General features: G+C 39.6%; 1 protein-coding gene across 6 annotated transcripts in view; it reads right to left on the bottom strand.

Annotated features, from left to right (window-relative positions):
• FAM53A (family with sequence similarity 53 member A) overlaps window positions 1-26,360 on the bottom strand; it is a 97,940-nt gene that overhangs the window by 51,060 nt on the left and 20,520 nt on the right. For 3 of the 6 annotated variants that reach the window (XM_077815949.1, XM_077815947.1, XM_077815953.1), the window contains exons 2-4: window positions 14,799-15,047; window positions 4,169-4,223; window positions 498-1,300 (exon numbers count right to left, since the gene is read on the bottom strand). In XM_077815949.1, coding sequence (XP_077672075.1) covers window positions 498-1,300; window positions 4,169-4,223; window positions 14,799-14,876 — 936 coding nt within the window. In that variant the 5' untranslated portion in view covers window positions 14,877-15,047. Of the gene's footprint in view, window positions 1-497; window positions 1,301-4,168; window positions 4,224-14,798; window positions 15,048-23,067; window positions 23,277-25,148; window positions 25,300-25,550; window positions 25,668-26,360 lie in introns of those variants that run through there. The other 3 variants (XM_077815951.1, XM_077815952.1, XM_077815950.1) reach the window with 3 other exon arrangements.

Here is a 26,360-nt window from a genome sequence, read left to right as displayed (position 1 = left end):
GACTCATTTTTTCTTTGACTTACAGAGGTATTAGAGCCTTAAGGTATAACTTAAAGCAGAACATATTTGCATCACAACAGAATGTTTTATTACCGCACCTAATCCCATCTCATGGGAACAGACTTACTTAACTGACTACTTTTCCCTCCACTTCCTCCCTGAAGTTGCTGTGGCATTTCAGAAGCAAGCCCAAAGTTTTTTTTCTGCTCCAACCCTGTAAAAGTGTTTTTATGCAGCCCTTTGTACAGTATGTAGAAACAGGCTGCAGTGCACAAGCTGGGTCCTAGTAGTAGAGAGTTATAGGTAGCCACAAGACATGAAGTTAGCGAGTGGCAGAAGCCTAGTTGTACTGCTGGAATTACAAAAGCCAATATTAGCATGCCAATTTATTGGACTTTTACACCCACAGAAGAGTTTGATTTAGCCAACTATTTTCTAGGAAGAGCCTGCATGCAACAATTCATTTCTACACTCTATTGAAGAAAGTAAAATCTCACCCGTGTCATTTTAAAAAAGTCTAAAGATGGACGATTCCACCGTACATCCTCCTCCCGTCTGCGCTTTAGCCGGCTTTTCTTTTCATTCAGGACACAAGGCTGTGAGCGGCACCTCAGCAAGCCCTGACGCCGGCTAAGCTCTGGTGTGGAGGTGGGAGTGCTGTTGGCTGAAGGCAAGAGGTTTCCAGTCTCGGTGATGTGCTCCTGCGAGAGGGAGAGGCGACGCCTAGGGTTAAAGTCACGAGGTCCTCCAGAATTCCAGCGGATACTTGAACTTGTGCTTCCCTCACTACTGTCCACAAAGCCGCTGCTCGCAGAGGAAGGTCGGGGTACTGGAGACGTGTTGAAGCTGGTGACAGTGAAGACACTATTTAAGGACAGAACATTTTGTGGCAAGCTGATACTTGTGCTTCTCTGTAAGTTTGCACTCCCGTGACTGTTGCAGCGCTGCAAGGTGGCGCTGCCGCCGCTGTTGCATCGTCTCTTTGACACAGGAGTCCAGACTTTTGAACTGCCGGGTTTCCATGGTGACCGACAGCGAGCCAGTTCATCCGGCTCAGAGAGTGACCTGCAGTGTCGTTTGGTAGGCGGAGCCAATGGCTGCCCCGAGTTTTCATTAAGGTTTAGTTCACTTATCCATCCTGACACCATAGATGTGCTGGACGATTCCTGCTGCCATTGCAGACTCACGTTGTTAGCTGTGCCTCTACTGAACGGGCACACTGGGAAAGGATAAGCTGAATTTTTGGTGGCATCAGCTTGGACTGGACAACCCCCATTTAAAGCTTTCCAAGGGCTCTCTTCTAAAGAGGAAAAATGTAAGGGAACAGAAAAAAAAATAGGACACAGTTAGCTTACATTAATAGAGATATTATTTGGGTAAAAACGAATAAGTTGGAAGTCCTAGTTCTCTTAGCTGTGAAGGTGACACTTAACTCTGCATCTTCACCAAAACCCAACCCTCTAACATGAGCTAGTTTTGAAGGGGAAGATTACTATGGGAGAAGTCTGGGATTTCAGAGTAAAACCAAAAAACAAACAAAAAAAACCAGTATGCACAAATTCTCTTGAACTCTATATCCTAATACCCAGTCTTTGTACTTCAGTATAGCTACTGTGAAAATGTGAATTACTTTTGCACATTAAGAGCTATTGATAGATTAGCTCTAAATCATTTACAAAGCACAGCACTCACAGCACACCATTTTGTACGTAAAAAGCTTGCACAATAGAATGTTGATATTAATAAGCATTAGTGGCAAATTTACCTGCTGCTCCACAGTCTACAAAAAATATATTAACATTGAGACCAGTAGCACTGAAGTACCATAAATAGGGTTCAGCTGGTTCAACAAATCTTGTGAAAAATCCAGCAGGTTGGAGGGCTTTTTTGCTTAACACCAATTAAAATCTAGCAGATAACTATGACCATTTTAAGCCTATAGGGACCACAGATAATTTTGTTTTTCTCCATAATGGAGATATACTGCATACGTAAAGCCAAATAGTTATAGGTTTGTAGTGTTTTTTCTTTCAAGACACCACATTATGGAAATCCAAGGCTTATGTGATGTGTGTTCATTCTTTATAATGTGACTAAAAGCTTTAAAAATAAAGTATTGAGAAATCTTATTTTAGGAACTGTTAGTTAAGATTGTTTTTTGGATAGTGGAACATTTGTCCCTCCCACTCATATCATGACACAAAGCCTCTGAAAGCCCTATGTTAAAGTCCACCATTCCCCTTATTTTACACTTTTTTAAAACCTTATACAAATTTTACTGTGAATACAGACAGCCCACAGTGTACAACTTATGATCTGAAGTGGCAATGCTGGGTTGGAGGGGAAAAAAAAAAAAAGAAGTCTGCCAGCCAAGCCTCACTCTTTTGTGAAACTTTTCTTTGAGAACATTTTGCACATTTTACAGCTGTTCCCCTGCATTATAGAGTGAAGCACAAGAGGACAAACAACAGAGGCCTAGGATTTGCAAATTGAAAGGCATATCATTGTCCTCTGGCCAGTTAACAGCTCTTCATGCTTGGCTAGAAAATTTGCTAATTTAAACCAATTAGCCAAGTAAATTTCACTCATCCTGGGGGTGTGGTAATAAAGGATGAATTAAAAGTTTTGGGACACCCAAAGTCTTTCCCAAGTAAGTTTTTAAAGCCTGTTATAAGAAGTAATGAAGATAAAAACTTCATCACATTAAAGTATAGTAGAGCAGAGTACTACTTTTAAAGCTGGAGGTAAAAATTCTTCTAGGTTCACTGATTAATAATATTTTATATATGGATCTTGAAGATGGTCAGGAATGCAAACCCATGTTCACAGGTGACTCTAAACCTCGGACTGCCAGAAGACTGGAAGGAAAGATGGGATGGATCACTCCCACTGCCCTATTCTATATGCTCCCCCTGAAGCTGATATACTGGCCCCTGTTGGGAGACAGGATACTGGGCTAGATAGACCATTGGTTTTACCCAGTATGAAAGTTTTTATATTTCCACTGCAGCTTTTTTTTTTTTTAAATTACCCAACAGGCGAAAGTTGATTTGTTAAATGCTTTGAGGGTTGCAAACCCAAGTAGCTACAAGTCCAGACAGCTGGCCTATGCAAATATATATTAGAATTCCTTTGTCCTCCTTCCTCCAGTCTTTCAGATGGGTACAGTCATATGTGTTTTGCCTTAATTAAACTGTAAGCTCTTCTGGGCAGGAACCATCCTTAATTCAGTGTGAATAAAGCACCTAATACAGTGAGGCCCTGATCCTGCCTGGGACTTCGAGACACTACTGTAATGCAAATTTTGTTAGCATCTAATTTTAAAATCTCTTAAAAAGTCTGGTTCATGTTAAAAAAACCCAGAAAACTGCTCAAAGTCACTGATGATTTTACAGTAAGCGTGCTGAGACTAGTGTTGTTTGTATGATGCTGTTGTAAGATTGTGCGACTGCTGTCCCCTTGAGAACCTCAAAGAAACAAAGATCAGTGTCTCAGGAGACAATCCTACTGAGTAAATGAAATGTAACACCCCTTATAAAGAAATAAAGCAGATGTAAAATTTCAACTTTTCCCAAGTCAAAGATGTAAAAAAAACAAAAACCCACAACATGGCAGTAAGAATGAAGAAACATAGAACAGTAACCAGATATCCCAGAACAAAAACACCATACACACACACACACACACACACACAAAACATGCAGGTTTTCCTATGTCAAATGACACTGGACATGAACTTTGACTGTTTCCATCACGTTAACAGGTATTTGAGAGCGAATTTATGGTTTATTCTATATTGCAAAGCCCTATTTTTATATGAAGATGTGTAAAGAAGTTAAAGGTGTGGTTTTCTGCTATGAAGAAAGCCTGAAGAGAAAGCCTTGACAGAACGAAACGGTAGTTTCTCTGCATTTGTACATCACAACAGATATTGAACAACAAACATGTAACAAGGGGTGTTACTATGCAAAGCAGATCACAAGTACAAAAATTAACAACCAGTGATTCCCAGTATTGTTCCAAGACCCGCATAAGCCAGGAGGCTGTATAAGAGCATGCTCCAATCCCCTCCACCTTATTTCAGTAGAAAGGCTGCTTACTATACCAATTACCTCAGTAAAAATACGGCTACGATTTCAGGGAGAAAAACAAAAAACAAAAAACTTACCATTGATTTCGAAAGGGAACAAGCTGCCACTTTTGTTCAGCTTCTCAGATGAGTACTGAAATTAATCAGAAAAAAAATTTCAACACCATACAACTACACATGGTGTGAAAGGTAGCAAGCATAAGCCTTAAGGAAAATTTAAAATATTTAAAAATAATATAGATATAGATATATAGTGAAACTGGGAATAATTAATGGAATGACCATGTTTCTGGTTGGGAGTCTTAAAAAACTCTAGTCTAAGTTACTGGTAATTAAAAAAAACTAAGTTTTCAATTTTTGGTACAGTGCTATATAAGAATCCAAAATATCTTTCAAAAAGCTTTCAAGTATTTTCTGGGTTGAAATATGAACCAAATAAAGTAATTCCAAAGTTGAATGAATCTATTCCTAACTCCCAAAAAAAGAATAGAGAGCTTTGGATCCACACCTAAAAATTATTAAACAAAACAGCAGGAAATTGAAATTTAAGAAGCTGTTGTCTGAATTTTCGTGCTCGTATGGTATTGAAAATTCAGATACCTGAACAGCTTTGCTAAAGCCATTCTAGTCTTTTAGGTGAACACAAATTTAGACTCAATTAATACATAACTAAGGACTGGATAAACATATGACATTTATAGGGAAAAAATATTTGTTTCCCTTTAAGAGTGTGTTTTGCTATGTTTTACTGATCTTTTAGCAGATCGTCTGTGGATTTTGCCCTTTAAAAAGCAGACTTTTGACAATAAAATTGAATGATTGCCAAAGAATAGCTACAGTTTTTCATACAAATCATTGCAAAAATTGATCAGATACATCATGTGACTTCTAGGTATGGTTACTATATGTGCATTCTATAAAGTCCTTAGAAACAAGTCTACTGCGTAGTAAGGAGAGTTTGTACACTCAGCTTGTCTTCACTACCGGGGAGATTGATGCTGCTGCTATCGATGCAAAGTGAAGACTTGCTAAATCGATGGCAGAATGCTCTCCGGTCGACTCCGGTACTCCAGCTTTGCGAGAGGAGTAATGTAAGTTGACTGGAGAGCGTCTCCCATCAATGCAGTGCAATGAAGACACCGCGGTAAGTCGACCTAAGCTACATCAACTCCGGTTACGTTATTCACGTAGCTAGAGTATCGTAACTTAGGTTGACTTACCCCAAGAGTGTAAACAAGGCCTCAATGTTTTTCCTCCCAGTTATCATAAATTTAGATGGAACAGTGACTAGATTTGTCTCAGATATGTAGTGTAGCTTGATATCGAGCCTCCTAATAACTAAAAGGCAAATTAATAACACTCAGATTGGTGTAGAGTTTTTCTGGGGATGGAGAGGAAGGACTGATTATTTTAAAAACATGCCCTCTTTAAAAAAAGCTTTTTTTGGACCTCGCTCTCAGTATTAAGCCAAAAAAAGATAGTATTGTTCAGAGACTTCCTTCCAGATACAAGTTCAGTTTTAAGTAAACATCCTTGGGCAATGGAGCATTTTTGCTGTTTGCCACAAAGTGCAACTGGCAGCTTTAAAACCTTGAACTTCAAATTCACAACTAAGATACTGAATAGTGAAAGGACAGCTTGCTTTCTTTAAAAAAATCCTACCCCACTACCTACCACACAAAAATGTCTGCATGTCTCAGACTTTTGTCTATGCTTTTTATCCTATATTTTCTATATCTGCAGATGCATTAGCAACTAGCTACTTAATAAAGCACAATCTTTTTCTAGAAACAGCAAGAGTCTTAGGATACCAGGACTAATTTAGGTTTCAAAGTTTTAATCTTGAGACTGGTAAGGAGCATTATTTCATTCATGTTCATCTTGTAAAACTGAATTTTCCCAGTTACATAGTCTATAACTTTATTAATATGTAATATAATCATTTGTGCTAAACTAGGAGTGAGGCACTCTTCTGTTCTATTTACTAATTTGAGATAGGTTTCAGAGTAACAGCCGTGTTAGTCTGTATTCGCAAAAAGAAAAGGAGTACCTGTGGCACCTTAGAGACTAACCAAATTATTTGAGCATAAGCTTTCGTGAGCTACAGCTCAATCCGATGAAGTGAGCTGTAGCTCACGAAAGCTTATGCTCAAATAAATTGGTTAGTCTCTAAGGTGCCACAGGTACTCCTTTAATTTGAGATAGAAACTCACACTATTATTGTTTTGATGAGCAAGTGTGGACAGAGTGACAATGTGACAAATTTAAAAAGACTTTTAAATAGGTTATTTAAAGATCTCCCCTCCCCTCCAAATTCAGATTACCATAGGCATTTCAAGTATACTTATAACTGATAACTGTGTGCTAGAGAAAATTACAGAACCAAGTTTTGGGGAAAACCATAGCTCGAGGGAGGAGGGTGTACACACAGTTTATGTCATATTATATAATGAAAACCAAGGTATACTTCATGAGTTTCCATCAGCTTCAATTATACCTTGTCTTTTGCTTTAAACTGGAAACAGTATTATCTGTATGCCTTGCACTGGGATTGACTAGAATCCTACTGGAAAACTAGAAACAATTTAAGGTCCCATTTGGAGAAATGTCAAAACCTGTGTCCCAAACCATCCCTTGAAAAATGACAAGTCAGTAGAATGTTCCTTCCATTTATATAAGTACAGTATTTGCATTTTAGGGCAGATTACAAAATTATATTTTGTGAACCACAATGCTATGGAAATTCAAACTATTAAAACATGGAAACAAGAATACTTAAATCTTAGAAAACTGTACATCTTCAACCACAAAAAAAGTAAAGGCCTGAGAGGTAAGTAAATCTTTAAACAACCTTTTTTAAAAAAGGACTCATTAAGAAACCCAAAAAATCAGGATCAGTTGGACTAAGGGCTCAAATTTGGACCACATATTTAGAAGGGCCAAAAAAACCAATAGCAAATCACAGAATTGATCCCAAATTTCCTGCGTGGGCCATCATTAACTGAATGCCCAGATGCTTCCAGGGAGATCTGGTAAGAATACATTTATTTTTTAAAATATTTGCAGTTAGAGTAACCAGACAGCAAGTGTGAAAAATCAGGATGGGGTGGGGGGGGGTTTATAGGAGCCTATATAAGAAAAAAGGACCAAAAATCAGGACTGTTCCTATAAAATCAGGACATCTAGTGACCCTATTTGTAGTCCAGTTATTTGATCAGCTTCATGTTCTAACTAATTGTAAACCAAGCAATCTTAACCAGTCTATTAGATCTTTAGCAGTTACAACGTAATCTAATACAAATGTCTGGAGAACATTGTAATCATTCTTACACAGTAGAATACAGGTCAGAGGCCCTGTCTAATAGTCATAGCTACTTCCATCAGTCCTTTTTTTCTTTCCTCTGCAAACAACGCTTCATAGATGGGGTGGAAATGGTTAGACTGATTCTTTACAAGCATTCACTTCAGACAACACAAATCACAGGTAAAATTACCTTTTTACATAAATTACTTGCATTAGTAATTACTGTAACAGATACTCATTCTTTGCAGACCAGGGTTCAATAATTGTGTCTCTCAAAAAAAAGTCAACATACCATCTAGGAAAGGGAGAAGAAATCATTGGGTCCTTTGTGCATGCACTAAGATACCACCATGATAAGACCTTTACTGTATGAGCCTTCAAGTGCCCACGCACTGTCAATGTATCAAGGGATATTTAATTAAGCCATCTCCCAAATCTAGCCTTCAAATCTTTCCACTGGTGGTTGGGTCCAGGAGACTCTTCCATTGCAAATTTTTCTATACAAACTAGCCTAAGTAGTACTGGCTTATATAAAAGCCTTCTACCTTGGTTATATGTCAATACCCTAAAACTTGAAGTCATAGGTATTACTATTCAGCATTTCCTTCCTTCCTTCGCATACCAAAGCTCACTTCCATGAAAAAAGTCATTACAAAAAAACAGGCAGCCCCAACATGAGAACCATCAGACCAAAAGCAGCAGTACCAGCAGCCAAAACCTCTGACTATTCTTACCAGCTTGGATAAACTTATTCTGTATGTCAGACACATCTGCTCAAGGAAAAAGAGTTTACAAAGCTCACTAGCCATACCCTCAACCCAAGGGGATTGCAGTATATTTTCAGCACGTTCTGTAGATATACTTTCATATCAGCCAGAAATCATCTAGTCTAATTTATAGCTCCAGATATAAAGATCGCAGAGCCCGCCTTTCTGACTCTCTAGCATGGTCCCTGGTTTTATGGCTTCCTCTTCCTAAAGGACAAAAGGGCGAGACAATAAGACATCAATAATACTAGCTCTCCTTTCGGCCCTTAAATCCATAGTCTCCCCAGCTACTGGAAGAGCTATCTAGTATTCTGTTGAGTATTCCACTCACCAGTAATCTCCTATGTCAAGATCCAATTCTTCATACCCAGCAGGCCCAAAGTCCTCTTGAAACGTGTGACCTTATTTTCAGAAGTGTTGGGCATTGAAAACTATTTCTGTATGCATATCAGTCAGTGTCTCTGAACCAGAATATTAGTTCCAAAAATTAAACGGCCAGAATGTCATGACTAATGAAATATCTATCACCTTTTCCAGAAGAGCATCAACTTTGCAAGTCAAATGCACTATTTGTTTTATATGCCCCTTCCCCCCAAAAAGAAAGAAATATTTAAAGCAACTATGACCAGCACTATTGGACTATTAACACTAGTGCACGATGGTCTTGGTGACGGCACAGGAAGAGCATAACTTTTCATGGTGACCTCCACAAGACTGCTACGTAGGCTTCTTTCTTCATCTGCAAGTAACACTAGACAGATGACAGGTTTCAGAGTAACAGCCGTGTTAGTCTGTATTCGCAAAAAGAAAAGGAGTACTTGTTGCACCTTAGAGACTAACCAATTTATTTGAGCATAAGCTTTCGTGAGCTACAGCTCACTTATACTGCATCCGATGAAGTGAGCTGTAGCTCACGAAAGCTTATGCTCAAATAAATTGGTTAGTCTCTAAGGTGCCACAAGTACTCCTTTTCTTTTTACTAGACAGATGTTGCTTCATCTGTCTATGCTATTTTCAGAAGTCAGCTCTGGCAGCTCTCTCAATCCCATCTGCCTCTTATTTTTCTTTTTCCCTCCCCCCCCTTTCCTTTTTTCTGTTCCTACTGCTTGCTTTGTCCTATCAGTCTTCTACTCTCCAGATAAATGGATATGCTGAGCATGACAACAGAACTTTCTTTCCCATTTGTATACGTGCTATATACAGTACCAATTATCAGGAGGAGCAACTCTTGTCTGTTACGTTAGTGCCCTAGAGCCACCTACTGAAAACGATCAGTCTTCAGAAATAGTCTCTTGGTACGCATAGCACTCAAACTATCTTTCTAGGTTCTTCATCATCAAGAAAGCCTTTACAGAGTTCCTTCTCTCAGAGGAGAAGCCATCCTGATCTGAGATTACCAGAGTATGAGAAAGAAAAAATTTCTCAGTAATGACAGATAAGCAGTCATAAACAATAAACACTAATTATGGGCTTTGGTGTCCCAGAAACAGGTTCTTGTAGCACCCAGATAGGATAAACAAAAAGATTCACGATGGAACTCCAAGTCCAAGCCATAGCACCTACTAAAACTACATCAGTGGTCTCCAAAGCGGACTGCGCGTACCCCATGGGGTGCGCAAGACGATCGATTGGGGGGCGCAGCAGGAGGAGCACCGCCAGAGCAAAAGGGCGGCACGGCAGGAGGAGCACTGCTGAAGGGGTGGGGAAGGGGAGCGCGGCCCTGAGTCCTCCGGCCCTTGGAGGAGCAGGGGCAGCCGTGCAGCCAGCAGCCGGAAAGAAGCAGCACTTTCTCCTTCAAAGCGCCGCTTCTCTCCAGCCGCTGGCTGCGCGGCTGCCCCTGTTCCTCCTGAGTCCTCCGGCCCATGCACCGAAAGGGGCTTTAGAGCTGCATTCCGAAAGGGGCTTTAGAGGTGCAGGCCAGGGCCCCAGGGCCCCCTTAGCCCAGAGCCCTGAAGCCCCTGCGTTCCGGGTGGCCCTGCCTGCCGTTGGGGGAGGGGGCAGCTCCCAGAATCACAGCTCCCAGAATCATGGCTATGGGGGTGGTGCTCCGGTGCGCAGAGCAACCTGCACCAAACAGGAGCTGCCCCAGGTAAGTGCTCTGCACCTCCTGCCTGCCCCAGCCCCCTAACTCCCTCCCAGACCCCACCCTGAGTGCCCGCTGTATCACAAAGTGTTAAACCAAGATTTTCAAAAATAATAAAGCATATTCAATCACATTGCTCTCACTAATTTTTTTTAGTGAGAGCAAAAAGGTATTTTGTACTGTTAATATAAAATAAAAATTTTAAAAAATATTATTTCATCTTTATCTCAGTTTAATTTCTATGTTTTTTGTATGTTTTATAATTTACATAATATATTTACATAAATATACATATATTGGGGATGCATGCTCAAAATTTTTTTTTACTGATAGGGGTGCGCGATCAAAAAAGTTTGGAGACCACTGATCTACATAGACAAGTCATGTCGTTGTCCTCCAAGACCCCTTGAAGGGAACTCCTGTAGCCAAATGTGCCTTAACATGACCCAGAAGAGTGAGGTCCACTGAAGAAACAAAGAAATTTAGGACAGAATGATCTACCTTATTCTCTTGGACACAGCCTGAATTATATTTGCGTCAGTGTCATACTGAAATTAAAAAAGGCTCAAGTCTACTTCAGAGAAAAAAAGGCCCTTTCCATTTCTAATTTAAGACCTTAATGAGAAAGGACATTGGCAGGAAGAGGCAAGAATACCAGCAGCATGATCGTGGTAGAATGTCACAGGTGATTCAAATGACAGATTTGAAATCTTGTTTTAAATTGGCAAGCAGGAAACCTTGATTTAAATCAATTTTAAACGGTTTTACATTTGCACTTTTTTGCTATTTGTCTAAAGAAAGGTTGATTTTTACTGGTTGGTAACCATTAAAACATGTTGATTTAGAACAAATTATAACATTTTACTCTAAATTTGGTGATTTTTTTGGTAACCAAGAGGATACATTTTGTATCGCTATGGTTTATTTAAGCAATTTATTCTGATGTTTAGCTTACTTTTTCTTTTTAAATAAGATGTTTGAAAATGGTGAATGATACATTAGGACTGTATAGGGAGCCTGGGCACCTATTATATGAGGATTCATTTTTTACTTGTGATTTGTGTCAAACCCTTTTGGATGGAAATTCAATTAACATGCACAATAGCAGCATTATAATATTTTTAGCTAAATGAAGCATCTTAAATAGCTTGATACATAAGAAAGTTTATTAAATGGGTTTTTCATTTAAAGCTAGCTGATTTATTAAAGGAAGTATTACCTGTAGTTCGTGAACTGATTATCTCTCGCCACTATGTTCAAGATTTTTGAACTAGTAGATCTCATCTTTTCACACCTAGTTTTTTTTGCAGATTGAAAAGGGAAAAACGAGTTTTCCCGCTTTTTCGATTCCCAGTTGGTTTCTTAATTTGGGATGAACTAGTCTTTGACCTGAACTAGTTGAATGAACTGAAATGAAGAAAATATTCTTTTGCACCTGCAGAACAGGTAACTGCTATCAAACTAGGTTAGCACTTCAATTTCTGGTGATAGATGCTTAAGCCAGTGACTTCCACCAGTTCAATGGTTTGACTTTCTTTCAAACTTGGTAGCAAATACATACTACTAAATACTTTTTTTTATTTAATTAGGGATGTGAATTAATTGCAGTTAACTCAAGCGATTAATGCAAAACAAATTAATTAGAATTAAAAAGTTAGTTGTGATTAATCATATCTTTAATTGCTCTGTTAAAGAGTAATAGAATACCAAGTTAAATTTATTATAAATATTTTTGGATCTTTTTCTACATTTTCAAATATATGTATTTCAATTACAACACATATACAAAGGTACAGTGCTCACATTATTACAAATATTTGCACTGTAAAAAAAGTATTTTTCAATTCACTTCAATTACTGTAGTGCAATCTCTATCATGAAAGTGCAATTTAAAAATGTAGATTTTTTTAACCTAACTGCACTCAGAAATAAAATGTAAAACTTTAGAGCCCACAAGTCAATTAAGTCCTATTCTTGTTCAGCCAATTGCTAAGACAAACAGTAAAACATACTAAGTGAACAAAAGTGGTTGCTTATAAGTAGGGCAACCATATTTCCTGATGCTGAATATGGGACACCTGGTAAAATTACTCATATTCAAGCGAGTTCAGCTGCAATCAATCAGAACTATGCAGTACAAACATTCAAATTAACATCAAGTGACTGAGCCCTGTTAAAAAGAAATACTGCATAGTTGGATTCTTTTTATTTACCTTATCTTTAAGGTTCACACAGGTAGGGGTGACACACCCCTACCTCCAAACCCCCCCCCCACACACACACACAGGGGAAAAAGTAAGACACACACACTCCTGTACACTGCTCTTACTTGGGGGTGACCAACCGACCCGACCCTCCCTGCCCGGTGCTCTCCACCCTACATGCCTAGCTGGGCCCCTGGGACAGACCCGCTTCTCCTGGTACCTGACGCCACATCTTCCAGAGGCTACAAGTCCCAAGGCTACCCAGGGTCACATGTCCTCTCCATGATTTCTGCCAGGGTTCACACCTGAACGTGACCAGCAGCAGCCTTGTGGGAGGGAAGGGACGGGAGGTGCTTATAGGAGAGGGGGAAGGGATAACTTGGCCCCTGTCTTTGCAGAGCTCATCTCTTCCCCCTCACTCTCCCTAGTGTGGCTGGAAGCAGCTTGTTTCTGTTTCATCACCTGCAAGGCGTAAGCTGATTTACAAAACCAAGTTTTGCTTAGGGGAACCATCAAGATGTCTAAGTACCAAAACTGAATAGCCATGATTACTATAACCCTAGTTCATCCTCCCCATTTCCCCTAGTTCAAACTTGTTAAATGATCCCTCTACAAAGATCTCCACAATTACCTAATATACGAGGCTTGTGAACAGTGCTAGATTCATAGCACTGTTATCCACAGACCAGATACAGCTCTTGAAACAGAGTATGTTTCTCTACTCAACCCCACAAGTATATCCCTACCCCTAAATTTCCAGAGAGTACACTAGTAACAATTTTCAGAGTAGCAGCCGTGTTAGTCTGTATCCGCAAAAAGAAAAGGAGTACTTGTGGCACCTTAGCGAGTGACAAATTTATGCTTATGCTCAAATAAATTTGTTAATCTCTAATGTGCCACAACTACTCCTTTTCTTTTTACTAGTAACAGTGTAAAGCTAGCTCAGACTCCTAACTCATGCAATCCTTAGTGTTTCTGATGAAATTGTCCATGGCAATCGCCCTCTAGAATTTATTTCTCACAGAGTAAAGCATCAAATGATAGCTACTAGCCAAGGAGTCAAACCAATGTGCTAAAAGTGAAAGGGTGTAGCAGATTGCCCCCACTCAAAGGGCATACCATTATTCACCACAAAGCTGTGTGTTCTGCACTTTTTTTTTTTTTGTTGTTTTTAAAGTTTGCTGCTTTATAATTCCTGCAGTAGAACTAGGTGAATAAATGAAGGCCGCAATCTGCTGTCAGGAAAGCATCTACTATCTTTGCAGACAAAGCATTTCATCATATCTTCTCAAGGCCCATCATAAGCACATATCCATGCCTTCTAACGAGCATTCATATTACTTGAGAATGCCTCATTTATTCAGAGGGCTAACAAAATTTAAGTGGCAAACTTCTACAGACATTCAAAAAATAAGATTCTCCTGATCTCCAATGCAACACTTACCCATCCTTGGTTCCCTCTAACCTCAAGCAAATTACAAAAAAAAAAAACACATATATTAAGAGAACCTTAAGGTGATAAAGTCAAGCATTCAAATTAGGAAACGACAGAAACCGTGTACGACAAAGGAATTCTCCCTTTTTCACCACAAAAATGCAGTAATTACGTATTTTAATACATAGATGGATGCTATTGCTTGATCATCTATGCCATTCAAATTAAATGGTAGAAAAGTTACTTATACTCTACTCTTTCCCATCCCCTGGTCTACTTAAGCATAAAAGGTATAGTGATCTGAACATTAGAATAGGAGTCATTAACCCAAAGTTCCTCTCCATCTGTAACCTTGGACCAGGTAATGTGTCTGTTTTGCCCTTGTACACAGTAGACACAGTTATGAATACACAAGGGTCACCATTTAAAAAACAAAACAAAACACTTGCTCACTGTAAGTGGATGACCGTATCAAATACCAGTCCCCCTCTTCCCCCTGTGTAAAATAAAGATCTCATAACAGTAACTGCTAGCAAATGTTTTCAACATGGTAATCACTGTGACTCCACAGCACTGGGAATATGTTAGTTAATGCCTGTAAAACGCTTACCTGACAAATAGTATCAAACACCACAGAAGAAAGCCTTTTCTCTTTTTATAAATACATGGATTTTGGCTGAAAGAATTTCATTTTTATATGACTGAAGTTCAAACATTACTATCTGAGCACCTGAACCCCAAACACTTAAGTTTCACTCCCCTCCTACATTTAGGAACTCTCACTCGTTGTCCCAACATAAATCCATAAATTTAATTTAATTCTCCATTCTTGGTTTTGGTGTGTATTTTATGAAAGTTGCTTCTTTGCTACCTGCTACTTCAACAAGCTTATACAGTAGTTTGGCATATCCTTACCAGGTGAATATTGTATGTTTTACACGTCAGATCATCCAAGCTCTGGTTCTGCAGCTTTTCCGTTATTAGTGTTACCATGGTAGTTGTCCCTTTGCCACTGCTCACACTGGGAAGTGTTGAAGGCTCCTCTGTGTCCTGTTTCAGTATTCGTGAGCCATTTCTGGTTCCGTTCTAAATTTCAAGATTTATGCTTCCATCTTACTGCCAGAGTTTATATCCAAAGGCCTTCAGGGTATCATGTCTGCTTTTCTGTAAAGTTAGAGGAGGGGGGGGGAAGGGGGAGTCAGCTTTGTACCCATTAAATTCTTTACAATAACTGGATTTATATGTAAGGACCTTTCACATATAGCCAAAGATGTTAGTGCCCCCAAATTTATCTTGCATTTTTTCCCTTTGCCTCACAGATTACAGGTCTCATTTCACAAAGTATGGCTCCTACTGGAGTTATACTGATCGCTGACAATTACCACCACAAAGGCGGAAGTCACATCTCAGTAATTTTGCTTGTCAGCCCTTTTTTCCCTCTCTTCCCACAAGACATTCTACACATCAAAAAATACATTTAAAAAAATCACTAAAGCAAAATTAGTGACAGGTGTGTAGAAAAGCAAGTTTATACAAGAGGAAGGACAAACAAAAGTAGAATCTTGTTTCATAAAACAGGAAAGATCTTCAGGCTATTCAACATAATGGATATTATGTTTCCCAAATAGGCAAATCTAGCTGAAAGATTTTTATATAAACAGAACAGCGGTAGAGGGGATTTTTTTTTTTTAATATATTTTCTGCTTTCCTATATTTCTAGGTAGATGTGTATATTGACCAATAATGCTTATAAAAATGTATATTTAACTATTATAATTACTGATCTTTAGCTAAAATAGGATCTTAGCATTATAAAACATAAAGCTGACTGGAAAGGTAAATGTGCATTATAAAAACAAATTTTAAATTGAAGAGAACATTTCCTTGGTGAGCAATAAAGAGAAACCAACAGTAAGCTCACTGCTGTGCATGCTGTGCCCTGGTCATCCCTTACCTACCTTTAGTTTTGCTATCGCTACTATCACCATTGCCCAGAAAGTAACCTCTCTTTCATCACTCTTTTTCAAAGATCATTAGCTATCTACTTACATCAACAGTCTTACCATCAAAGACACCCCTCATCATCTTTGCTCATTTTCTCTAACCCTCTCCTCTTGTTCCTTGCACTTCTCAATGCAAGGATATAAATCTCTCCTTTTTTGGTTTTCCACCTTCTACCTTGGACCCCTCTGACTTCCAAACTCACTTCTACCTTGATCTCAGCAATAATTTCTCTATGCCCAACCCTCAGTGAGCTATTGTCCCATATTTTAGCTTACTTATTTCAGACTGTCAGCTTTTAAGCGTAGGGACACATCACACTGCCTTTGTAAACACATCATGTAAACTGATATAATTTTTATTTGGTACTAAGCCAGAATGATTCACTTTAAACCATGCGCTTTGTGAAGCATCAGGAAGAGATGCTACACTTGCATTTATGCAAAACTGGAACAGAGAGCTATTTATACCCAAGCACATATTCAGAGATGCAAGTCAAATGTAAAGTAACCAAAGACTGTTTACTGTTCAGAAACGTCTTGCAATGTTGGGAATGGCCAAACAGGAAAAGACCCAACAAATTAAGAGAGGCACCAAACCAACAAATTTTGTTTACATTCAATAGGATACATTTTTTTAAAAAAAAAAATTTATATTTGAATTTGTGATAAAGAGACAAGGTGGGTGAGGTAATGTCTTTTATTGGACCAACTTCTATTGGTGAGAGAAACAAGCTTACACAGAGCTCTTCTTCAGGTCTGGGAAATGTACTCAGAGCATCACAGCTAAATACAAAATGGAACAGATTTTGTGTTAACCATGTATGGTAAACAATCTGTTCCATCTTGTATTTAGCTGTGACGCTCTGAGTATGTTTCTCAGACCTGAAGAAGAACTCTGTAAGCTCGAAAACTTGTCTCTCACACCAACAGAAGTTGATCCAATAAAAGACGATACCGCACCTACCTTGTCTCTAATATCCTGGGACTGACACAGCAACAACACTGCATACAATTTGTGATAAAAACAGATTAATCTAAGGAACATTGGAAAATATTGGAAAATTATTATTTTGTAAATTTATATTACAAACATACCTCAAGATTTTGTATATGTATTTTAAATATGTCCAGTATTTTCTACCTATACTAATCAGTTTGCTAATAGTAAGCCAGAGGTTATTTGGGTACATGATTCAAGTTAAAACCATCTAAAACCTAGGTATTACCCATACAATACTGCCTGATTATCTTTAAAACTGTAACCTAGAAGTACATCCTGAGAATATAATTTCATATTCTAGCCCTACATATCAGCAGATTTCTTTGGAAAGAGTAAAATTGATGGGATAATATAAATATGCTGCTGTCACCCTTCCTGCCCCTCACTCTACTCTCATTTTACTTTCCATGAAGTAGGTATTGTTTGTCTTATCCTAAGCACCTGAATGCTTCCTAGGAGCCCTGCAGCTTCATTGATCTGTTTCTACAGAAATGCAAGCTAAAAGCACAATGCTGTCTTCCTTTATAGACACCCAAGACTCAAAATATTTGCCAATGCCTCTACTGAAATCCAATCAAATCTCAGAATCAGAAATTGATTCTACAGAGCACTGATGCACTCATCACTAAGAAGGGTGTGATGTTTTTTAAACCAAAGTAAAGTATCTGCCATACCATACAACACAACATAAGGCTGCTTTCATGTTCTGGTGTTCTTATATCTATAGATGCATGCACATAGCCAAATTCTGCTGTTCTGCACAGGCAACCTGATTGATTTCCTTGGAAGTAAGTGGGCATAACCAAGAAAAGGAGTCTGACTCAAAGTCTAGAAAGCTGTAGCATTTTATCTGAAGTTGGGCTTTGCCATTTACTATGCTTCCATCAATTCAGACAGAGGCATATATTTCATTTTGACATATTAATGCAAAGGCTTTCAGATTAAGAAACCATCATAGGACAATTACTACAGAAGGGCAGCCACCAACTCCTGCTATGACTGATGATACACAAATGAACATTTACAAAATGGATATAGAAAGTACCAGCTAGAACAAGCCTATATACTAAAGGCTTTTCTTTGCATCATATTGTAGAAACTTAAACCTTAGTTCAATTAATGCATCATATTATGCAAAGTAAGTGGAGGGGATAAGGCTACTAGATACTAATTTTTAATCAATTGGACATTCCAGACCACGACTTAAATCCAGGAAAAGAATTCTTGAACCAGCAGGGCAAACTATTTCAAACTCAGATTAAGAAACCAGCCATCAGGAGCTGTCACCTTTATTAGTCCCAGACAATCACAAAGATGGATAAGTTACTGGGTTTTTTCAGTGGAGACTCATTAAGGCAATTTTCTGTTACTATGCAACTTACACTGCTTATATTTTCCTCTATAGGAACTGTCATTACTAAGACTGAACCACATGCATAGATATAGATCTATTTTGTATCTTCCCTCCTTGTCCACCCCACCCACCACACACTCCTTCACCCAAAACTGATCACAGAATCATAGAATATCAGGGTTGGAAGGGATCTCAGGAGGTCATCTAGTCCAACCCCCTGCTCAAAACAGGACCAATCCCCAACTAAACCATCCCAGCCAGGGCTTTGTCAAGCCTCACCTTAAAAACTTCTAAGGAAGGAGATTCCACCACCTCCCTAGGCAACGCATTCCAGTGTTTCACCACCCTCCTAGTGAAAAAGTTTTTCCTAATATCCAACCTAAATCTCCCCCACTGCAACTTCAGACCATTACTCCTTGTTCTGTCATCTGCTACCACTGAGAACAGTCTAGATTCATCCTCTTTGGAACCCCCTTTCAGGTAGTTGAAAGCAGCTATCAAATCCCCCTCATTCTTCTCTTCCGTAGACTAAACATCCCCAGTTCCCTCAGCCTCTCCTCATAAGTCATGTGTTCCAGTCCCCTAATCATTTTTGTTGCCGTCCCCTGGACTCTTTCCAATTTTTCCACATCCTTCTTGTAGTGTGGGGCCCAAAACTGGACACAGTACTCCAGATGAGGCCTCACCAATGTCGAATAGAGGGGAACGATCACATCCCTCGATCTGCTGGCAATGCCCCTACTTACACATCCCAATATGCCATTGGCCTTCTTGGCAACAAGGGCACACTGTTGACTCATATCCAGCTTCTTGTCCACTGTAACCCCAGGTCCTTTTCTGCAGATCCTACTGGGAAATTCAAAGTGAGACTTTAAGAGACACCTATGCTCAATACAGTTATGTGTGAGGAGTTACTAAGTTTACCAAAGCTGTGGAAGATAGAGTATGTACTACAAAGATGATAAATTACATTAGTCGGACTAATTCATTTAACTCTCTACTAGATTTCAGCTCCTGCCACTCCTGTTGGGAAATCCTAGCTTTCAGCACAAGGTAATCACAGAGTAAGAGACTGAAGAAGACAGTTCAGTGTGGCTACAACAGCACTCGGACCACTGCTAAAGATTAAAGTTTTCTTATAAAGGTAACTATTTTGAGGTAACCTGCATGCTACCTGACCTGTTCTCACACATAAGCATTCACAGTTCTTTATACTGTTCATAGATTAGAGCGGTTCATTCCACCAAACTGAGTCGTAAATAATTTTTCCTTCCCCCTTTCAATTCAGACCACCCCCACCCCCACCATCCCCCCTTGCTGGGCAAACTACTGCAGCACAGAGCTCTAATCCCAGTCTGCTCTGCCACTTCTGATACTGGCCACTCTGAGTCAGGATGCTAATGCCTCAGAAAAAACTAATTGTCCAAGCTACCGATGGAGTAGTTTCTTCTTAACCTTGCCAGCTAGTAGCTAGTTTATGCCATTAAGTAGGAGTGTTTCTCTCTTCTAAAAGAAAAAAAAAATCCTCCTAACATTACTGTAGATGGTCTCAATTTATACTGATAGACCATCTACCTAAATTAATAAGTTTTTTAATCCTACTAAAATCAGCTTCAATATCTTGTGGCAGCAAGCTCCACTCATTATTATGAGTTACACTTAAAAAAAACCCACCCATTTCCTCACATCTGTTTCAAATTTTGTGCTTTTAAAGTCTCTAGATGTGCCCCCCAACCTATTGTTAAGCCATCGGTAACTACAGTCCTGGTTGCTGGAGGATAAGAAAAGGGTACACCCTTCCATATATCGTTCTGATCTGCCCACCACACTAGGGACTCCAGGGCTGCTGAAGGTACTCAGATCAGGCTGTTCAAAGATTGATGATTTGGGAGACACATCAATTTCAGCCATCCTTGCAGAGTACGGAGGCACAATCTCACATGTTGAACCACATAAGTACATGAAGCCATGTGGGCTAGCAATGTCAAGCATACCCAAATGGTGGTTGAGAGGTGAAGATCTGAGACACGGACATAGGCAGCAAATTGTCTGAAATGACTTGAGAGAAAGGCCCCTGAACTCAGTCTAGTAGGGCCCCAATGAACTCCATTTTGTGTTTTGGAATTAATGTGGACTTTCCTTTGTTCAAAATCAGTCCCAGACAATCCAAGAGACATAGTATGAACTGGACTTGATGGTGAACTTGGTCTTTGGACTTGCCCCTTGCTAGCCAATCATCCAGATAAGGAAAGATGTGAATCCCTGTTCTCCTGACAGACTGCTGTTACAGTCGGGAATTTGGTAGATACACATGAGGTTGAGGGCAGGCCAAAAGGGAGTACTGTGTATAGATAATGTAGTGGTGGGTCAACAAATCTCAGAAACTTCCTGGGGCTTCACATAACTGCTACATGAAAGCAGGGTTCTATTGTGGTCCAATGCAGGAAGAATCAGAGCTAGGGTTTCCATGTGGAATTTCATATTTGATACAATGTTGAGACCTCAAAGGTCGAGAATAGGTCTCTCCTCCCCTGAACTTGCGAATCAGGAAGCAATGTGAGTAGAACCCCGTTCCCCAAATGATGAAGGGAAACATTTTCTATGGTTCCCAAACTTCAGTCTTAAATCTGCTGAAGAAGGAGTAACCTATGAGAAGTGTCCCTCAAAAGGGATGATGCAAAGGAGGAGATGGTTTAGGAACTGGATGGCATATCCTGATCCCACAGTTCTCAGAATGCATTTGTCTGTGGTTATTGTTTCCCAAGCCTTGTAGTTGTGGGATAGCTTGTCCCCAAACAGGAAGATACGGTCAGGGAAGTTGTTGACAAGTAGCATGCTGACCCCAAAAGAAGATTTAAATTGACTAATAGCTCAAAGCTAACGAAGGACAGTATGGTTGGTTCCCCAAGGGCCTTCTCCTCTGTGACTTGATTTCCTTTTGGAGACATCTTGTTGCCTAACAAGAGAAGCTGTCTGTCTGAAATACTCCTGGGAGTACTGATGGTACTGTTACCATTGTTGCTGTCCACTCTTAATAGCTGGGGTATAAACTCCCAATGTGCACAAAGTGGTTCAACTGTCCTTAAAAGAATGCAGTGTTCCACTATCTTTCTTTTTGGAAAAGAAGAACAAGCCATCAAAAGGCTTGTATATTTTGTTGGACTATGAGAGCTACCCCAGAGTTTGGTAACCAAGAAGCTTTTCTCATTGTTACAGCTGAGGCCATAATCCTGAAGGAAGCATCTGCTACGTTAAGTGCTGATTGCGGTGACATCTTACCTGCCAACCTGGACATCCTGTTCCAATTTACAAAATCATATTTAGATAACACCTGCTGATTAGCAGCATGCATCTGTAACAATGAGGTAAAATAAATCTCTCACCATTAAATCTAATCTCAGACTTTGTCTTTAGGTGTTGCCTCGTACCTTCCCTGTCAAACTCATTTGCAGCCATTACAACAAGAGTTAGGGTCTCAATGGAAGTAGAAATGCTGAAATCATTGCATAGGTACATAGTACCACTTGTCCATATGCCCTGCTGTGGGAAATAAGGAAGCGGAGGTATGCCACAAGGACTTTACAATCTCCAAAAGAGCATCATTTATAGGGAGAGCTACCCTCTCCAGGGATGAAGAATATCTACCAATTCATGGGTATTCTCCAGGACAAACTCAGCTTGGATACCCAAGGCATCTCAAGGGTCCCAGGGAGGCCTCTGCTGAAATGAAAATGGTATAGGACACTGGGCCAAGATCAGTTCTTCCTATTGAAACTGTGCCAGTCCTGGTACCCACAGTGGATACCCCAGAGACCTAGAAGACTTCCAGCATTGGTTTTTGGAAGGAGGCAGAGACAGATGACAACTCTGAGCCTGAGGAACCATTCAAATAATTTGCAAACAAGGCAGGTGCTACTCTGCAGGAGCCAGAAAGCATTCAGACTGCCTTAGGTACAGTAAGAATCCCACAGTGCTCAGAACAGTACAGTAGCCAAACCTATGAGTACCAGTTGCAATGCTGATGTGGGACTAATGCTCAGGACCAGAATGGCCATCAGTGCTGAGTAGATCTGTACTGAATCTGAAGAACTGGTCTGTACCAAAAGTGTAGAAGCTAGGATTGTCATCAGAGCTGATCAGGATATCAGTTCTGACAAAAGATTTCAGTGCTGATAATCAGACTGGATTCAATTCTGTAGCATGATTCTTAATTGGTGCTGAGGAAGACACCACAAACAGCCTGCAGTCTGAAGTAGCCAACCCAGATAGATGGTCCTGGGGTCACAGAAAGCACCACCACACCTGAGGACTTCTGTATCAAAAGGAGCATATACAGAGAGAGAGAGTAAATCCACTGCTTCGTGGGGTTGATATTGTCAGTGCCAAGACTGAGGTCATCAGAACCGGATGCAACAGACATCCCACATTTCAAGGTTTCCTGTCTTTCCTCTATACCAGGAATTTTATACACAGAATAAAAAAATTCCAAGCATACAGCAGGAGCCATAATCAACCTGAAGAAAATGCCTCCGAAGGTTATCTGTCAAGTCTATACATATAGACAGATTCTGTCGTCTGACTAATAAAGGAAAGCAAGCTTCAGAATATACTCTTTTCTATGTCTGTCAGAAAAAAGCTCCTTTCAATCTTTTTATGCACCACAGATCTCAAGAATCCAGATATGATTCACATCAGATCTGGTCATCACTGATTACGTCTCCTACAGCTAAGGGAGAAACATTTGTCTTGACATAACTTCTCCCACAGTTTTGTGCTTGCTAGTGTGATCTTCATAACCAAAACTGAAGAAAGAGTATTTAAAGTCACCTTTGCAATGTGGACAACTTGTTGAGAATGAACTTCAAAGAAGCTCCTCTACATCCCAGTAACTTTGCCTGCAGTGACTGATAAACAAAAACAGAAAGATGAAAAAGACAAATCCTTTCTTTGCATCACCTCTGAGTCTTACCCAGACAAGCTATAGCTAGTCCTTATTTACACCATTTTCCAAAATACTTTTTACCAACAGTCTCAGCAAGACTCAGTTCACCCAGGAAGTAGCCTCTAGGTTTCTTCACGTACTTCAGGAAATGCTGATCTTTTGATAGTCTGAGGAAGAGAATTAACTGAAGATTTAGACTTTGGATTAGGATAACAAGGATCTCTAACTCTTATCTACACTTCGGCAAATCAAAGCAGCCAGTCACCCCATTAGTCTGGATTCCAGATCTAGACTTTATGAGCAGACTCCAACTAGAAGATCCTTGATTGTGTATTCCTCTGCTGCCTTGAGAGGCTGCCTGGACACATCAACAAGTAATGCACCAATCAGAACATCTCAGATTACTACAGTGCCTTCACCTACCTGCCCTCTCCCCACAGCCCCCCAGTCTTGCTTTACTCCTACAGCCATGCAAGAAGCCCATCTTTTATTAATTGCTAAAGTTATAAATTTATGTTTTATGCCATCGAAAAAGAGGTATTCCAAACCAGTTATCAGAGAAGACATTATGTGCTAGCTCCTTCTCTTCAAAAGAGAGCAGCTTCCAAATTCATATCACAATTTCAGTGAAAGAGATATCAAGATGGTAACCAAAATATGTTTTTATAAACTCAAAAAGCTCATGGCCTGCCAAGGTTAAAATTCCCAAGTACTTTAAGTTTAGCCCTGGGGTATTCATGACAACAAAAAACAAAAAAAGTCATTTCCTTGGACCAGTACAGCTTCTTGGTTCAAGTCTAAGACTGACTACAGAAGTTCCAGACCTATGTAGTTTTCAATCCCTAATTGTCATTTTCTAATGAAGCCTTTACTATTACTATAATATTACTAGATTAGTACATTTCCAGTATTTAGTCCTGAGGCCAAAGCACTAGAGAAGTACTACTGCTACCCCAAGGGCATAATTCTCATGAATTATGAGACCACCAGGTCTAGAAAGTACTACTGGGATCCTTATTTAATATGGGAAAGTCTTTTTTTTAAAAAATATGTTGTTCTCCTTTTATGAGCCAGCAGTTCATTTCAGAAAGCAGTGGGACAGAACTGATGTCCTATCCATAGTTAAAAATAAGGTTTGTAGGCTCTATTTGTGCAGATCAGATATACTGTTTAACACCTAGCTAGCAAATCCTATTTAAGCAGTAGTTACTGTTTCCCTGGCATGCACAATCATTGTGCAAAAAAATTACACAAAGATAGTATTACACAAACCTTAATGTCAAAAAGTAGGAACTGAACCAAAAAAATACTATGAATCTAACAAAACATTTACATTCCAAGTGTCTTCAGTTAAGAGAATCAGTGACCTTTGCTACAAAAAGCTTCACCAGTTCTCCACACAATGCTTTCTAAAACATGCCACAGAATTCTAAGTTTCTATGCAGTATTCAGCGAGGTATGCTTTTCACTAGAAGGGGAGTGGGGAGAAAAGAGATTTATAAATATTCAAAAAGACATTTTGTTTGTATGAAGTGAGAAATAACGGAGTTTAATTTTTAGACAATATAAAGACTGGAGAAGCACAAAGCATGTGAATGACTTCAGAAGTAGGTCTGCAACAGTAAAAGATAGATCAATTGCTCTACAAAATACCCTGTTATCCAGTGGGTCAGCTACACTAGATCTGAAGAACTAAGACTCAGGGGGTCATTGGCTCAGAAAAAAAGGGATGAAGAGAATACATTAAGTGCACCTTTGAGAGCTAAACTCAGCCAAGTTGCCCTGGAATCCAGAACCTAGAAAGACTACTAGGCCAAGACCCACTTCCTGTAGCAGGGGAAAGTCTGATCCTAGATCTTCACCAAGCAATAGCAACAGATTGCCCACTCCAGCGACTGGAGAAAAGCAGCACAAAAAATACACCCAAATTAGAGATTACATCCTACACAGATTGGCAACTGATTACCTTCCTCCCACAGTCCGGATGGGCAAGTCTTCCTGCAAGAGAACAAAGCCTGTACCACCAAACACAGGTTCACGATACTGCTGTACTCAACAGGAGCTGGTGTTTTCTAACCTGGCCTTTGTACTCAAAGGGAGAGAAGTGCATAAGCTCAGAAGATAGTGGCATGGTTCTCAGGCACTAAGCCTCAAATTCAAAACCAATAAATGTAAAGAGTTTTTCACATGTGTAAATTAGATTGTGGAACTAATTGCTATAGAAAGTCATTAGCAAGATTCAAAAGAGGTTGGACATTTATATGGATATCAATACTATTCAAAGATATAATTAGCGATAATTTTGGAAGAGATATTAAGCTTCATTCTGCAATTACACCTAGCTATTACAGACCAGGATGAGACATACCACCAAGATCAGATGTGACTACCCCACATCTTCATATTGCTGGGTTCTTGCATCTTTGTCTGAAACAGTGGTTCTCAACCTTTTGGGGCTCAGGACCCTTTTGTAAACCTTGATGACCTGTCATGACCCAAAAAATAGCTTTAGTATAAAAACCATCTGGTTTACTAAGTATTTTTTACCCACAATATAATATACACATTAACCTAGTAAGTACTAGATAAGTACACCATGTAACCTAGGGGTTCTCAAACTGGGGGTCGGGACTTGGGGGTCACGAGGTTATTACATGGGGGGGTCATGAGCTGTCAGCCTTCACCCCAAACCCTGCTTTGCCTCTTGCATTTATAACGGTGTTAAATATATAAAAAAGTGGTTTTAATTTATATGGGTGGGGGTCACACTCAGAGGCTTGCTATGTGAAAGGGGTCACCAGTACAGAAGTTTGAGAACCACGGATGTAACCCAATAAGTACATTTAGGTGACCACTCATTGAGAAAACCTGACCTGAAACATATGGTACTGGCCACTGTCAGAGACAACACTGAATCAGATGAACTTCAGATCCAATATGTAAATTCCTATATTACCGCTGTTCTCTTTCTTAAAAATCTATGAACACACTAGTGACTTTTTAAGTCTACTTACAGCATCTAGACACTACTACACTTGAAGAGGATAAATCCAGCTCCATATGTGCCTGCTATTGACATTAGCCACAGAAAACCTGGAGAAATAGCTTTTGAGGTTATTTCTCCGCCACATCTGAATAAAGGTTTCTCCCACCTAGTATTACTGAACTAAACTGGTGC

This window comes from Eretmochelys imbricata, chromosome 4, assembly GCF_965152235.1.
Source record: "Eretmochelys imbricata isolate rEreImb1 chromosome 4, rEreImb1.hap1, whole genome shotgun sequence".
NCBI lineage: Eukaryota > Metazoa > Chordata > Testudines > Cheloniidae > Eretmochelys > Eretmochelys imbricata.
This window is presented reverse-complemented; position numbering and strand designations above follow the sequence as displayed.